The sequence below is a fragment of the Erpetoichthys calabaricus genome, chromosome 15 (assembly GCF_900747795.2).
Source record: "Erpetoichthys calabaricus chromosome 15, fErpCal1.3, whole genome shotgun sequence".
Lineage (NCBI taxonomy): Eukaryota > Metazoa > Chordata > Cladistia > Polypteriformes > Polypteridae > Erpetoichthys > Erpetoichthys calabaricus.
Window position 1 is genome coordinate 10,248,409 of NC_041408.2, and position 16,552 is coordinate 10,264,960.

Sequence of the window (16,552 nt, forward strand, 5' to 3'; positions counted from 1 at the left end):
ATTAGGGGTTACACATGTTCTGCATGCATATTCACTAGAAATGTATCAATAAACTTGTTAATCTACAGAATAAACTGCTGACCAGTTATGCACTAAGCAAAACAAAAGGAAGTTATGTGCTCAGATAAACTTTTGAGCAGTACTTATTTTGGCACTGCCTTTGTGTTGTATCACTCATAAAATACTACGTTACACCAAAACACAAATATCTGCAAAGATATTTAGTCGATTTAAAGATTCCAAAATATCACATTTTTTCATGGCCTTAACATACAGGAAAATAAAGGACCTGGCCCGAGTGATAGGTAACCTAACACAAAACAAAATCAAATATGAGTATTCTAATGCACTTTAAAATTAATTTTAAGTATAGGGAAAAATCAGGATATGTAACTATAAATTCAACTTTAAACACAATCACAACCAATGCAGTCCACCTTTAGCACAAATACCAAAATGATAATTAAAAAAGCAAGATGAAACATTTTTAAAACAACATTACTCAAGGTATAGATAAAACAAGAAATGTTACACTCATTCTTTTAGTTAAGGCTGCTGCTACCATATCATGTTTAAGAAAACATATGCAAGTATTTAAGTATCTGTAACAAGACATTTTGTTCAGGTAGTGAAAGACATATACCCAATTATACTTTGAACATCTTTGTAACCCCCACCCCTTTAGCAGTTAAAAGTAATTAACATTACAACCTGAATTCAAGTTAATATTTGTATAGACATGCCCAAGTCTGTGTGGGCACAAAGTATGCACCATGAACATCAGTTAAGTAATTAAAACTGACTGAATCTTTTCATCAGGATGGCAATTGCTTAAAATGTCTGCTGAAGAAATAATTACCCTAATATATTTTGATGTCTAAACTTGAATAACTTCTTTTTTTTATTCCATACAATCATTAATTTAACTGTAATTTAAGAAACATTCTTCGGCTAGAACAAACCTATCAATTTTTAATTTTATTTGGTGTCTTTAATGGCATGCACCATCAGAAGATTTACTGAGCAAGCGACTTTACTGCATTACCAAATTTGCAAATTAATCAAGACAGTGAATATTAAAAGGTCTAGTGTAAATAAAAACAATAGCAGCGACTAATGCCAGAAAGAGCTAGAAAATATATACATTTTAATAGCAAGTACCATAAAAAGGGATCTATGAAGAATAAACAAGACTAAAATATCAAATTTCACTATGATGAACAAGTTAAAAGTACATCAATAAACAAGTACATACAGTATGAGCAAAGCTTTCACTGCCAGCTACTGTAGTTTAACTATAGTACAGTGCCATCTATAATTTCTGTCACAGTGAAAAATGAGAAGCTGAAAACTTAAATGAAGGGATTGCAGTTAAAAAGTTTAGATAGAAAAAGTACATCTTTAGTCCGGATTTAAACATTAAAGCAGAGAGAATCCCATAAACAGGCCTACAAAAACAATTTAAAAGAATAAGAACCACAAGGCTTAAATACTGCCCCACATTTGTAGAACAAGCTTGGAACAGTGAAAGAACTAATACCAGAAGTGTCTAGTGATATGAAAGGGGCTGTAACATTTATTAAGGAAATATCCTGAGAGAGACTGCACATTCCAACTTAGGGATGCTGAATCGCAAAATGCTTTGTCAAAAGCCATATACAGTATAGTGCTTTATAATATACTGTATTAGGCCAAGAATAACTGAAAAGCAGCTGTTACAAGCCCATAACAAATATTCCTCTATGGAAAACCTGTTTTATTTCTCATCTGCATAGTTTTTTTTCTGCATGTTTTAAGATTTCTACTATTGGTTTATTCTCTAGAAAAACCAAGACTCGAGAGGGTGGGTTGAGGAATCGACATTAAATTTCATTACTGTTTTATAAAGCCTGTCGTTCTGTGATCTGACAATGGATGGTTTTATTCCATTCAATTTTCTGTGACTTTTCATAGATTTACTTCCTGATGTGTGATTTCTGAACACTGTTTTTGACATTGGCGTAATCTACTTGCATCTTACTAACTAATCCTGGATATTCAAATGAAACACCTTACCAACAGCACTTCCTGGCAAGATGTGACTCTGTGGAAGTATTTTCAGGCAAGCAGGGGTGGAGTTAAAGATCACAGAAAAAGTACTGTATGTATATGTACACATCTGCATGAGTTTTCACATTAGTATCACAGGAGACTAGTACGCATATTGACATATCATTACATTTTAAACAATATACATTTTCATTAGGTGAAAGTATGTGCTCACTACCTATTACAAATTCTGCATAGGAGTATACAATTTTGCATTGTGGTGTCCGGTTCACAAACAGCATGACTGTTATGGAGATTCAAAAAAAGTACTTAAAAGCAGGTTTTAACCAGATAAGAGTTTTTAGTACAACCCAACCAATAATAATCGGGCACTGATGTGTCGATCTCTACATAGGCATTGTTATCAGTGGAATTAAACAAAGAAAATTTATATCGATCGATCGATCGATCGATCGATCGATCGATAGATAGATAGATAGATAGATAGATAGATAGATAGATAGATAGATAGATAGATAGATAGATAGATAGATAGATAGATAGATAGATAGATAGATAGATAGATACTTTATTAATCCCAATGGGAAATTCACATTTCACCTGTATTACATTTCTAATGTGAAAGACCTACATTTGAAAAGTCATGCTCCTTGAATGATATGACAGTAAACTAAATGACCATTAACAATGTACTTGGCAAACAATTCCATATGCTTCAAAGCACTAAACTCTGCCCACATGCATCATCCCTGGGATAGACCATAAGGCCTCTTTTTTTTTTTTTCTTTTTTTTTTTTTTAAGAGGATACACAAAGTCATTCATTTACATCGTGTTATACTTGAAGATCACAATTTTCCTGTTAAAATGCTGTATTCCATGTTTTTCTACACTTCACCCCTGACAAAAGGACCACTACACAGACAGTCAGTCAGTCAGTCATTGTCCAACCCACTATATCCTAACAGAGGGTCACAGGGGTCTGCTAGAGCCAATCCCAGCCAACACAGGGCGCAAGGCATGAACAAATCCCGGGCCTACCACAGGACACACACACACACCCCCAGACACCAAACACACACTAGGGACAATTTAGGATCAGTCTACTCCAAATATGCAAAAGGTTTTCAGTCTGTTACTAAGATTGCCTTTGTTTCAAAGGTAGGACGTTTAAGCTTTGAAAACAGTTATTACACTTGTCTCTGTATACTACACCAATTGCTTGACACAGCACTTAGTATATACTATCTGCGTTTGCAGATAAATATTAGCTGCTCTTCCAGCGCCTGTCTTCTTCTCAAAGTGATGTGCAGGTCATTACTCAGTCATGGTTTGCCTTTCTAAAGCATATAGACTCTGTATTGCAGCGATTGCTTGATAAGATGATATATTTCTCAATAAATGCACTCCAATGTGTTGTGATTGTTGTCAATTCAATAAAGTGTTTCCAAACTGGAAGTTCCTTTTCCCAAAATGCAACTCAGTAGAGTCAGAACCTATTACAGGTAGTCCCCAGGTTACGGATATCTGACCTACGACTTACGAACGAGGACGCAGCTGCGACGCTTGCAACTCAGTAACTGCTACTCCATCATCTACGGCCTGGGAATGCGGCAAGCAGTGGCTGGAGGAGGACGATTTCGCTGCTCGCGCAGTGTAGTGTCCCTCGGGCAGCTCCTGGAGGCAAGCAGTAACCCGTGGTCCATAGTCACCAGGGCCACAGCTATCGCTCGTGTGCAGGACGATGGTTCGCTGCCCACCCACTACGCCGCCGTAGCTACTGCTCCTGACTGGACGCAGGCTGGATGGAGTGAAGGAGGGCGTTTCACTGCCCGCCCAGCACACACAGCTGGTAATGCTGCAAGTGGTGACCCAGTTGTGGCTGAACGGGGCGGCGGGGTTAGCACTGTAGTGTGCCTCGGATGGCCGCCTGTCGAATTGGGGTTGGGCGATTCACTACCCGCCTTTAGCCGCACCGTGTTCGTTCTCGGTAGGCGGACACTGCAGAGAGCATACTGTAGTGGAGGTAACTGTGAGGTGGGCTGGTGATGAACCGCCCCTCGCCGCCCCCATTCATTCTCAATAGCAAGCCTGCTTGTACTGTTATGCACATAGCAGGAAGTTGTCTCGTCAGTACATCAGACATGTTGACGGGTGCCTTCCTGTTGTGATAAACATGTACAGTGCTGTGGCAGAAGAGCTCATCTTAACCCTTCAAGAATGTCTCTGAAACACAAATCTGATGCAAGAGCTGGTGATACAGTAAAGAAGAGAAAAACCATCACCATTGAAAATAAAGTAGAAATAATAAAAAGGTCAGAGAGGTGAAACTCCATCATTCATTGGCAGAGCACTTGGTTACAGTCGGTTAACAATAGCATTTAATAAAATAATGTACCTGTTCCAACTTACTTACAAATTCAACTTAAGTATAAACCTACAGTCCCTATCTCGTACGTAACCCAGGGTACTGCTTGTACTTTGGCTCTTTAGCAAATCTCAATTCATATGCAAATAAGCTTTACAAAATACCTATTTTGACTTGCAAATGCAAAATGAATGGGCATTTCGTCATGAGCATCAAAGAAATTTTCATACACCTACTTACAAAGCAGATATGTTTATTATTACACAAAGCTGTAATGGAAAAAAAGTTTTTTGTCACATCTTTTCAGTTTTACCTGGTCCTTACTGACCCTATAGAAACTGAGAAAAGCTGTCAAACTAGTTTTGTGAATTGCCTGGATGAACATCTTGTAATAAACAAAACAAAAAACAAAATTACAAGCTAACAACTGCAGAAGTTTAAAAAAAAACAAAAAGAAAAGAAAGAAAGCTAAGTCTTTGGAAGGACAGACTGACTTTTTCAGTGAAGTCTTTTGGCTTAGCTCATGAGAAAGCTCCTACCCAACAGGGACTTCTGTAACCAACATCTTGCCTGAAGAAGGGGCCTGAGTTGCCTCGAAAGCTTGCATATTGTAATCTTTCTAGTTAGCTAATAAAAGGTATCATTTTGCTTGGCTTTTCTCTACATTCATAATGGCTAACACGGTACAACACCCTAGTACTACAACAACTCTTACAAATTCCTTAATCCGTTGGCCATGACTAAGTTTGTCCTGTTGGTGGTAAATTAGATTGTGACTCGCCTACTCTGAATAGTTACTTCCATCTCATCAAAGAGATGTTTGATTCAGTAGAGATTTTCAAACTGAGAAGACTACTACATTATCCTGAATTTACTGTCATGTTTCAGTAACTATTTCAAGTTATCTCAAACTTTGTAATATTAAGCATTATTCTCCTAAAAAACACTGAAGATAAATATATTGTATTCTTAAAGGAATTAACATAACAAACAATAATTCTGAGATATCTTATTGCTTTCCAATTTTGTTCTACCAATATGGAGGGACTTATTTAAATTGCTATGAAAATAAATCCACACTATTACACTGCAGCCAGCAGAATGAGTCTACAGACTCAAATGGTTTTTGCCACATACTGGTCTTCACAATGGCATAACTCAGCAGTAACTAGGCATCACCAGACAAAATATTTTTCAATTTCACTGCAAGTTGGTTTTCACTGACATGAAAAAAAACTAATTTGGGTGTTTTATTGTTATATTTCACCTCTAATAAGGTATGTTAAATTACTCTAATCGGTGTCTTTAAGCAACACTACTGTACTACACTATTAATCAACTGTAGCCCATCTGTTGTTCTTTGGACATTAAAACAATCTGGACAAGGACAGGCCATTCAACCCAACAAGGTTCACTATTCCTACATACTTAGTTCTTCTAAACTAACATCAAGTCTAGTTTAGTTAACATCAAGTCCTACTTGGTAGCTTATTCCATGTTTCTATGGTTCTCTATACAATGAAAAACTTCCTAATGTTTGTGTGAAATTTAACCGTAAGTTCCCAACTGTGTCCCTATGTTCTTGATGAACTCATTTTAAAATATGTCTCAATCCACTGCAATAATTCCCTTCATAATTTTAAACACTTCAATCATGGATCCTCTTAATCTTCTGTTGCTTAAACTGAAAAGGCGCAGGTCTTTTAATCTTTCTTCATAATTCATCTCCTGTACCTCTGGAATCAGCCTAGTCACTTTTCTAGCACTGCTATGTTCTTTTTGTAGCCTGGGGACCAAAACTGATTACATTACTCCAGATGAGCACTAACCAGTGCATTATAAAGCACTGTAGATTGCAAAAGGTTTCAAAATGTCCTCTTTAACACTACCTAAAATAACTAAATAGAGTTTATTAAAAAAAAAAAAAAAGAAAAGAAAACAGGAAAAGAAAAAAAAAAAAATACCTGTGATTCAGTTGTTGATCCACGAGGTTGAATCATTTCATGACCACCAGAAGTCTTCTTAGACTGTATTCTGCCTGGTGGTGGTGGAATGACACCTGAATACGTTCCTTGACTTTCTGAATCTGAAGAGTACGTAGCTGCGTGTCTTGACTCCTGTTCATTTTTTGCTACTACAAACCTAGGCAGAGGAAGATCCTTCACTGTGAAAAATTAAAGGAAAATTATTGTTACATAAAGAATTCAAAATATATCTACAAACAGAGAAAGTAATCTGCACAAACAGAAGCAGTGGCAGAAAATAAGGAAAATATTTATAAATGTATATTGTGTTTCAAAATAACTGAACTGACAGAAGTAAAAAAAAAAAAAAAAAAGTGGCAGAATGTAGCACAGATCTGGAAAAATAATTGTGTAAACCAATCTAACTGAAATGTGAACACAATGGTATGGACTCTTCTGTCATACACCTGGAAAACCTCAAAGTAAAAGAGACAAAGGCTTGAAGATCTAAAAGATAAGCTCCTTAACCTTAAGCTCATCTCGTAAGGTAAATTTTTGTATGCAAAGTTCTTAACTGTACTCTCTGCCATTTTTTTCTGGTTTGGTTCCCTAAGTTAACCTTTAGCACAGTTATCCAGCAAGAAAAACTAGTAAAGACTAATTAGGGATGCTGATTGTTGTTAACATGTGCAACTGACACAATAAAAATTTCTGTGATTACATTTTTCTACACAAAACCTAAATGTGCTAATTTAATCTAGTTAATTTGAGCGCACGTCACACATTGTTAAAAAAAGCAGCACCAAATGAATCTAACTCTTAACAGTAGTACCAGGTCACTGGGGTCGGCTTTACTTATTTGTATGTTTCTTGATAATGATCAAAATATATCAGAACCTCCACACTTAAAAGATAATGTGAATGCACAAACCACATTTTTAAATTAACTGATATTAACAGGACATGGAAAATAAGTACACTTGTTCAATTCTATAGTTTTAAATATTAAAGCATTAATAACAATCGTATAGTGGTTACCAACTCCTAAAATAAGATAAACTAAACCTCAGGTGCCGAACACAACAGTTTTTATTTCGTCTATTTATTAAACAAAAATTATGCAACTATGTAACACACCATATGTGCACAGAAGTAAGTTCATTATTAGTAGGTGGTTGAAAATTAAGCTTTAGAATAAAAAGAAAGGGCACTTGCTTCTTCATATGACTTGAAGATATGCATCAGAAATAGTCACAAGTCATACCATTAATGCATTTGGTTCTATACAAATGGCATGATATATAAATACTGTTATGTACAAAACATTCAATAGTTAGAGGATGAAGAGAGATAACTGATGGGCAGCATATCACACCAAATCTTAATGAGACAGCAGTGTCATGTACTACAAACATGAAATAAGCAGACACAAGACTAAACTAAAACTATGAAATTAAAATATATGAAGCACTCAAGGTAAATAATTTTCTTTATTATTTGCAACAAATTATTATTTTTAAACTTACCAGAGTTTAAGCTTTCAACCCTCAAAGGCAGACCAGATTGAGCTAAGGCTACTAGCTTCAAGGCAATATAAAATTGGCTGCGTCCAAAATGACCAAGTCGTTTTGCACCACAAAGCTCTTTAATCTGAGAGGCAAATAAATAGATAAATAGAATTTTATATAGATATAATTAAACCTAAAATTTGAAGGTAAAAAATGAGAAATTATTAAAGAAATTAGTTATTCATTATTCATGTTAATATAGCCATACTGACCTATAGCAGAAAATGAGGTTTAAATAAAATGTTACTACAGTGACTGATCCAGACAAGTGCCATGATGAAAATCCCCATTCAGTAACAAGAATGTTCAGGTAGATGTCAAAAGTATACACTCAAACATTCTGAAATAACTATTCCTTATACATCTGGTTATTTTTAAATGATTTACTAATTCCATAACTGTCACAGCAGAATATTCTTTCCTTTTGCAGTCTGCATACATATGCTGTAGGACTGCTTCATTTTTTAAGCTGACAACACCTGTGAATCTTTCACAATTGAGCATCTGAAGTCAAAATGAGTATCAATTAGGCAAAATTTACCATTTTAATATACATAACAATCAGCAGTATTAAAGCCACACATTGATGCAACGTATTCCCTTTTTTAATAAATGCACAATGTGATGTCATCAGGTTCAGTTGTGCCATGCATTAGGAATTCATTTTGGGTATAAGCCAGGCCAGGTCAGGGTTATTCAAAGCAAACCTTAAAGTGTAAATCTTCTAATTCACTTCCATCTTGCAAAATATCATTTGATCCAGGCACAACACAGTGAAAATCCATAAAATTAAAAACACATTATTAATACTATGTAATGCATAAATGACATGGTCAGTTCATGGTTTATTACACAGTCTTACATTTACATGCTCTTGATCAGTTTTGATCTAGTTGACTTGACTGTTTAATATCGTAACAGTCGCCAGTATGCAAGATTGCTTCACTGCAGCAACTCTACTCTCCTTGAAGGTAATTATGATACTAGGTGCCAAAGCTAAACAAGTTTTGTGCTCTAGAACAGGAAGATACTGTAAAGCACTTGTATATCTGCTCAGAGTAGTATCTTTAAATCTTAAACCTTGCGTTTAATCTTGGATGGGTGGCAGGCTATAGTGAGTGCTCTCCACAATGCTCTAATGAATTGTCCTTTAGTCAGGTTACAGCACCTGAAAACTGATTCAGGACTGTCTACCCACAGCAAAGTGAATATAATATTGGCGAGTCTAGTGAAACCCTTTTTCTTTTCACAGGTGCATTCATTTGCAAAGATACTCTGACAATGGTCTTTTCATCATATCAAAGACTCGTGTTGGGTTGCTTAACAAATATTTATTCAATTAGCTCTGAGAGTTCTACTTTTCCCAGCTCTGTTTGTGGAGCTCTATATGCAGAGTCATTGAAATACTGCTTAAAAATGCACCTTCTTTAAATGCATTTTAATTTTGTTTTATCTGGAACAGTAGTCTTTAATTCTTTCTACTGCAATACCTCTATTAATCTTAAACTACATTATCATTTCATCAATCAAATATACAATCCAGTTTTCCATTAAGGTGAACTACATTTATTTCTCATGAACTGATCAAGTATTAAAAGGCTCTTGTATTTTACAGTTTTACTTTTAAATGCATTTCTATTTGATTTGTGAAGCATATTTTAACGATGCACTCTCTGAAGGGTAATATATAAAATAATGACTGTCTGACAGATAAATGCTAGATCTGCAGTATTTATACATTATACTCACCTCAGTTATACTATGATAAACATAAATCAGAGAAATTTTATTTTCTCACGGATAATACAAAAAGAACACCTTATAAAATATAAAGCTTTATGCTTTAACACCACATCTGAAAAATTCATTTACATGGCATCAGCTACATTTATTATCAACATGACACTCTACTTATGGCACTCATTTAATATATTTAAAACAAAGTAACACATGATACCATACCATTCTTAACTCCACTCAATTCAAATCAGGGCCACAGGCATACGACAGAAAATAACCTTGAACTGGGCTCCAGGTCATGTCAGGGTCCAGTTTATAGTGTAAATATACAATTGTGAATCCACCTAACCTACATCTTTTGGCAAGTTTGCAGGAAAAAAAAAATCTATCTAGAGGGGAAAAATGCAGATGTGGGAAGAACATCCAAATTCCACAAAGGCATTATCCAGCCACAAGATTCAAGCCCAGGATGCTACACTGTGTTAAGATTAAAACCAAACTTTATCTGTAACTTATTAATGCATTTACATCTCATATTTTGTTATGAGTAACACATTTTTAAAGAGAAAATTACAAATATATAACTTTAACTGACAGTATTCAATTGAGAATCATGTTGAGGATTTATGAGACATGAGGAAGCCAAGAGGACTCCTGCATCACAGTACAACTGTTAAAACGTTATACCCAGAGAGATATTTACAGCATAACATGCCAGAAATTAAACAACATGGTACAATTTATACCAGCATACCATCTGTATTTTAAAATCCATGCATAAGTTGTAAAGATAGCAAGGTAAGATCTAAATGACAAAAACAAAGATCAATATCAAAGAATTACCAAAGGGGAAAAAGGAAAAGACTGCACCGGTGTAGACAACACAACTCTGTTGAGAGTGGTTAAAATGGTCCAGTTAATCAGAGATCTCTTTACACTATTCTTAAGAGTAAGATAAAAACAAACCTGTCGTCGTGGCTTCAAAATGCTATATATTGCATGACAACACAATTAGATCTGCGGCAGTTTTAGCAATATGCATGTAATATGTGCTCAAAAAGTGATTTTTATTTTTTTATTTTTTTTAAGTTGAGAACCACAAATTCATACAGGATATTTATGGCAAGAGATATTTATTAGAACACCTTTCAGGTAGGACAAATATTTAACACAGAAAACCAACAGGTTATCCCCTTTCCAACCACTGAGTAATACTACAGCATTCAGTGTTAAAACAGTTTTTTAGCTAGTTGCTACATATGGGCCAATAAACTGTTAACACCCATGCAATCATCTGGTTGACTTGTGACAAAGGCATTATGTTAGCACTTGCAATAGCAATCAATTTTTACCACAAATGTTTTTCTGTTCTATTCTGTTCTATTCAACTTCATTCTCATTTATCTCAAAATAATCTGTATGAACAGTTCCAGTCTAGTTTTCGTCCCCTCCGCAGTTAAGAAACGGCACTTATAAAAATTAGTAATGACTTCCTTATGGCAGCTGATTCTGGTTTAATTACTATTTTCATCCTCCTTGATCCGAGTGCAGCCTTTGACACTATTTGTCACACGACTCTTCTCAATAGATTATCTTCGATTGGTATTACCCACACTCCACTAGATTGGTTCAGATCCTACCTTTCAGGCCACACTCAGTTTGTTCAGCTTAAAACATTCACATCCCAACCCACTGCTGTTACTTCAGGTGGTCTCTGTCCTGAGGCCTGTCCTTTTCATTATTTACCTCCTTCCCCTTGGTAATATCTTTCATAAATATAACATTAGCTTCCACTGTTATGCTGATGACACCCAGCTCTATCTCACTAGCAAACCCACTACTTCCTTTCCACCCTCCTCACTTATTGATTGCACAGCAGAAATCAAATCCTGGTTTTCTTCAAATTTTCTTAAATTAAATAACAAGTGACAAAACTGAGGTTCTCCTCATTGGTACAAAATCAACATTATCCAAAACTGATCATCTTTCATTTGTTATTCATAAAACCTGTGGGGAAGGGGAGACAGAGGAAAAGAGTCTGGGTGTCATCCTTGACAGTACTTTATCATTTCAGTCCCACATCAATAACATCTCCCGGTCTGCATATTTCCACTTGCGTAACATTAATCGTATTCGCCCCTCCCTCACTCCCCACACCACTGCTATCCTTGTTCATAGCCTTGTCACTTCTCGTCTGGATTATTGCAATTTCCTTTTCTTTGGTCTTTCTCGCAAATCTCTTTATAAGCTTCAACAGGTCCAGAATTCAGCTGCCTGCATCATTACTAGAACCCCCCTCTATTCACCATATCACGCCCGTTTTGCAGCAGCTTCATTGGCTTCCAGTTCAGTTCCGAATTCAATTCAAAATTCTCCTACTAACGTTTAAGGCTATACACAACCTTGCCCCTCCATATCTGTCTGACCTCCTCCATGTTGCCATTCCCTCCCGGTACTTAGATCCTCTTCCTCCATCCACTTGACTGTCCCCTTCGTCCATCTTACCACTATGGGGAGCAGAACATTCAGTTGCTCTGCTCCCCAGCTTTGGAACTCACTACCATCTGAGCTTAGAAATACTGAATCATTTTCACTTTTCAAATCTAAACTTAAAACTCATTTGTTTAAGACTGCTTTTTCTCTTTGATTACTCTGTCTGATTTTAACTTTTGTATTTTACTTTTGTTTATAATCTGTGTTTTGTCTATTTTTCAGTGTCCTTGAGTGTTTAGAAAGGCGCCTACAAATAAAATGTATTTTAAATGTGTATAATATTATGTGTGTGAATGAGAGAGTGAGAGATGTGCATTATAGAGTATGTTTTTATGCATCCCTACTTTGTAACAGCTAATTAAAAATTTACTTTTGCCATTGGACAGTGAAATAATTTTCCCTATGTACTATATTGTTGCTGCATGTTATTGCACCAGTTGCATAAGAAAAAATGTTTATTTTACTGAAAAGTACACAAAAAGTTGTATATTTAAATGTTCAGAAAGTGTCTTTCAATCAGAAATTACCTCTTACCTACAGGGAGAATGCCACTGTTTTCTGTGATACGACTCCGGAACATATCACAATCAGCTATGAACTGGTTCAACGTACATTGTAGATGAAACTTCATCCACAAACAGAAGAGATAAAACACTTAATTTCCAAAACCTGGATGCTCTTCAAACCACAGTCACAGTTTGATATCCTACATATCAAAATCAGGAACATCAACAGAGATAAGGTGCACATTTAAGGAGGATAGGAATAACCTTTTTTTTATTATTATTTTTTAGGTGTGTCTTAGATCTTTACTGTATATGAATTGTCGAAGTGCATAAAAGAAAGAAAAAAAACCTCAAAATTACTGGCACATAAATTTGGCATTTTTAGTACCATTTCACTGTGTATGGACCAAAATACTATTTTCAGGTTGTCCGTATCTGATTTTATCCTACAACCTGCAAATACAGTTGGAATACAAGCCTACTATATGGTATTCAAATGTTTACTCCCTTTGCACAACAACAATTATAAAAGTGTTAAAGTGAGTAACACTGCCACATCAGTCCTCAGTTTGTATTCCATACTTCATCACTGCATATGTGGAGCCTACGTGACTTCCCAATATCTGCAAGAGTTTTCCTCCAGGTACCACAGTTACCTCTCAGTACTCAGAAGATGTGCTGGTTTGATTAACTGGCAATTCCAAATCTGCCTTGTGTGAAGTATGCAAGTATGCAGAGGAGTGGGCCCTGCAATGGAAAGGATGTCCTGTGCAGAGCTGCTTCCTGCATTCCTTTTTGTACTGCCATACAGGCGACCACACAGAGCAACCCTGAACTGCATTAGGTTTGAGAATTTTATGTTTCAAGAGCAGTTTAAATCAGTTCATCCACTTTAATAAAAGGACAAATGTCTGTATGTATGTGTGTGTGTTTGTGTCCATCCAGTTGCTAGGGATAGGAAGAAAAATTTAAACATAAGACAAAACATGAAAAAGGGTAAAAATAACTAAATAAATATGATAATATGAAATAAGGGTCTAAGAATAAGAAAATTGGGCTTATCGACTCCAACACCCCCCCAACTATTTGCCAACAACAACAGTGTTGTAGCAACTTTCTTGTACCCACCTAGGCCACATGAACAAGGTTTATAGCTGTAATATTAATAACTGTGCATGGTATTTCAATGGAGGAGTGAAAATAATAAATTGACACGCATATGTGGACGACAAATAGACTGAAGTTGCTAAACCAGGCCAATGCAGTAATAACCACTGTCGCATTTTCCCAGCAAAACACTTCAATAAGTGACACTGAGAGAAAGCAGTGAAAATGGGCAGTTCTGTCCTGAGAAAAAGGCCACTGCGAGGAAAGGGATCAGGTGTGTATTATTATACCAGACCAAACAGACAACCTATGTATGAAATAAAAAAAAACAAAGTCTACGCTGATTACTTAGATTTCAACCCACCTTAAATGGTTAGCACTATTAGTTCTTTACAAGGTATCAAAAAGGGGAAGCTCAAACCTTTCAGATATATGGGATAGATGTTTGGCACCATTAGCATGGTCTTTAATATATTCGAAGTCTAGTGTACACCAATTAAATAGAATTACAAAGATTAATGACAAAAATTAATCTCAAACTAAAAAATGTACTTAATGATGGTTCACTCTTTAAATGTCACTATGAAAAATAAAAATAATCTGAATAAATAATGGCAATGTAAACTTTTAAATGAGTAAACATAGCAAGCATGTTGATCAAAACCTCTCTTTTTCAAACTGATAGTTAATACGGCAGATTCTAAAGCGTATTTTTTTAACCAAGTAAAAACAGATTGTTGTCTTTAGAGTTTGCTACACTTCACTGTAATTACATATCACCAAGACCTAAAGTAGGAATGTTGAATTTCGCAACTGGAATGTAATGCCCAAAAGCCATAAACAAGTGGTGGCCTATTCGGGCTAATGACTATGCAAGATTTTTACAACTTGGTATAAATAAACAAGAAGAAATGCTATTCAAGAAAGAGCAGTGCACTCTTTTTTCACTAAGCTTACATATGTACTAGTGCAACAAGCTTTAGAAGCTTGCTCCCTTCTGTTTAATCTCACTCTTCACCCAAAGAAAATCTTTCATTTGTAAATTTATTTTGATTCATCGATCCACTTTTGATGGCAAGGTGAGACCGTGGCTTAGCACTGCTACCCTTTTACACCCGGCAACCTTAGTTCAAATTCTGAATGTGGAAACAGTCAGTCAATGTGGAGTTTGGATATTCTCCCTGTGACTGTATGGGTTTTCTAACACATTCCAAAAGGTGCTCACATTATGTTAACTACCAATTACCGATTGGACCCATGATAGTTTGGTTGAATGATTGAGTTGGTACTGAAATGAATGGGTGACCTGTCCAAAGATGTTTCCTGCGGTAGTTCCTATGCTGCTCGGACAGGTTCTAGGTGTCTGCGACACTGAATTGCATAAAGCAGGTTTCAGAATTTTCTGTCAAGTTATCCTCATATTCAGTTAGCACCATGTTGGAGTGGAAACAGTGAAAGTCTTAAGTACAAGGGGTGTTCAGTAATTTATCCACCGGAGTATCATGCACTTGTGATACAGATCTAAACTTGTCACTGGACATGGACATGTCTTGGCATATGATATACAAAGTTCAAGGTCATTTTATAGCAAGCACTCCAAGAAAGAAAGTAGAAAAGACATTTACCGTATATACTCGCGTTTAAGTTCTCCCGCGGATAAGCTGGGGCTTGATTTTACTGTATAATTTCCGGTATTTTATAATGTCGGTCGTATAAGTCAAATGTGGAAAACTCACACTATTGGTCCAAGAGATTATGATATGCTAATTCCCACCTGAGAGAGTAACCACGGAGCACAGTGCCTTTTTTTCTATGTATTGTGCCTACGTGACCACACGGTAATACCCATACTATTCCGAAGCGAGGTTTGTACTGTTTTGTGTTTATTGTATTTCACCCCCTCATACATTTTTATCGTGAGAGTATCCCTTATCTACGATGGAGTGTTTGATCAGAAGAAAATATGAAGCTGGTTTTAAATTAAAAGTCATTGAAGTGGCCAAAGAAATTGGAAACTGCGCTGCTGCAACAAAATTTGATATGTCTGAGAAACTGGTGCGAGATTGAAGCACAAAGACATATAAAAAAAAAAAAAAATTGTCGCATTTTTGAACGGGGTCTGATTTTATGATCAATTTTTTGGGTTTCAAGACCCAACTTGTACGCGAGTATATACTGTACCTGGAAGACTACAAAGAAACTGACATTAAATTTCCTACAAAGGAAGGGGAGAGGCTGTTGAAGGAAGTGGTTAAATGCTTTGTATGGTGATGACACACCTTCCGACTATAAAGTGAAGTTTTAGCCCAAGCAATTTAAATGGGACTGGGAGTCGATTTTAGATGACCCACACATAGGGCATCTTCAGTGGAAATGTGCCAAAAATGTAGCACTGATTATGGAAGATTGTCATGTTAAGGTTAATTTATAGCCCACAAACTAGGCATTTCAGCTGACAGTTTCCATAATCGTCCATTCTCATTTGATGATGTCAAAGGCCAGTTCCCAATTGGTTTGCCAAATGCTGACACTGGATCAGAAAAGCAGGTCACCAGGAATTCTGTCAGGGGAACTTTGACCTTCTTAGAGAAAATCCCACTGACTTTTTCCTCACGGATTGAAACTGCGGATGAAATGTGATAAAACTACCATGACCCTGAAACCAAATAAGAGTCCATGTAATAGAAGTTATGGGGGTCCCCAACCCACAGGAAATTTTGTGTGCAGTATTCGGCAGGAAAAGTCATGACAACAATTTT

The 16,552-nt window shown here is 36.1% G+C and overlaps 1 protein-coding gene across 3 annotated transcripts in view; it reads right to left on the reverse strand.

Annotated features, from left to right (window-relative positions):
• Positions 1-16,552, reverse strand: part of reps1 (RALBP1 associated Eps domain containing 1) — a 103,584-nt gene that overhangs the window by 48,285 nt on the left and 38,747 nt on the right. For all 3 annotated transcript variants that reach the window (XM_028820931.2, XM_028820932.2, XM_028820930.2), the window contains exons 2-3: positions 7,906-8,029; positions 6,380-6,579 (exon numbers count right to left, since the gene is read on the reverse strand). In XM_028820931.2, the coding sequence (XP_028676764.1) occupies positions 6,380-6,579; positions 7,906-8,029 (324 nt within the window). The remainder of the gene's footprint in view (positions 1-6,379; positions 6,580-7,905; positions 8,030-16,552) is intronic.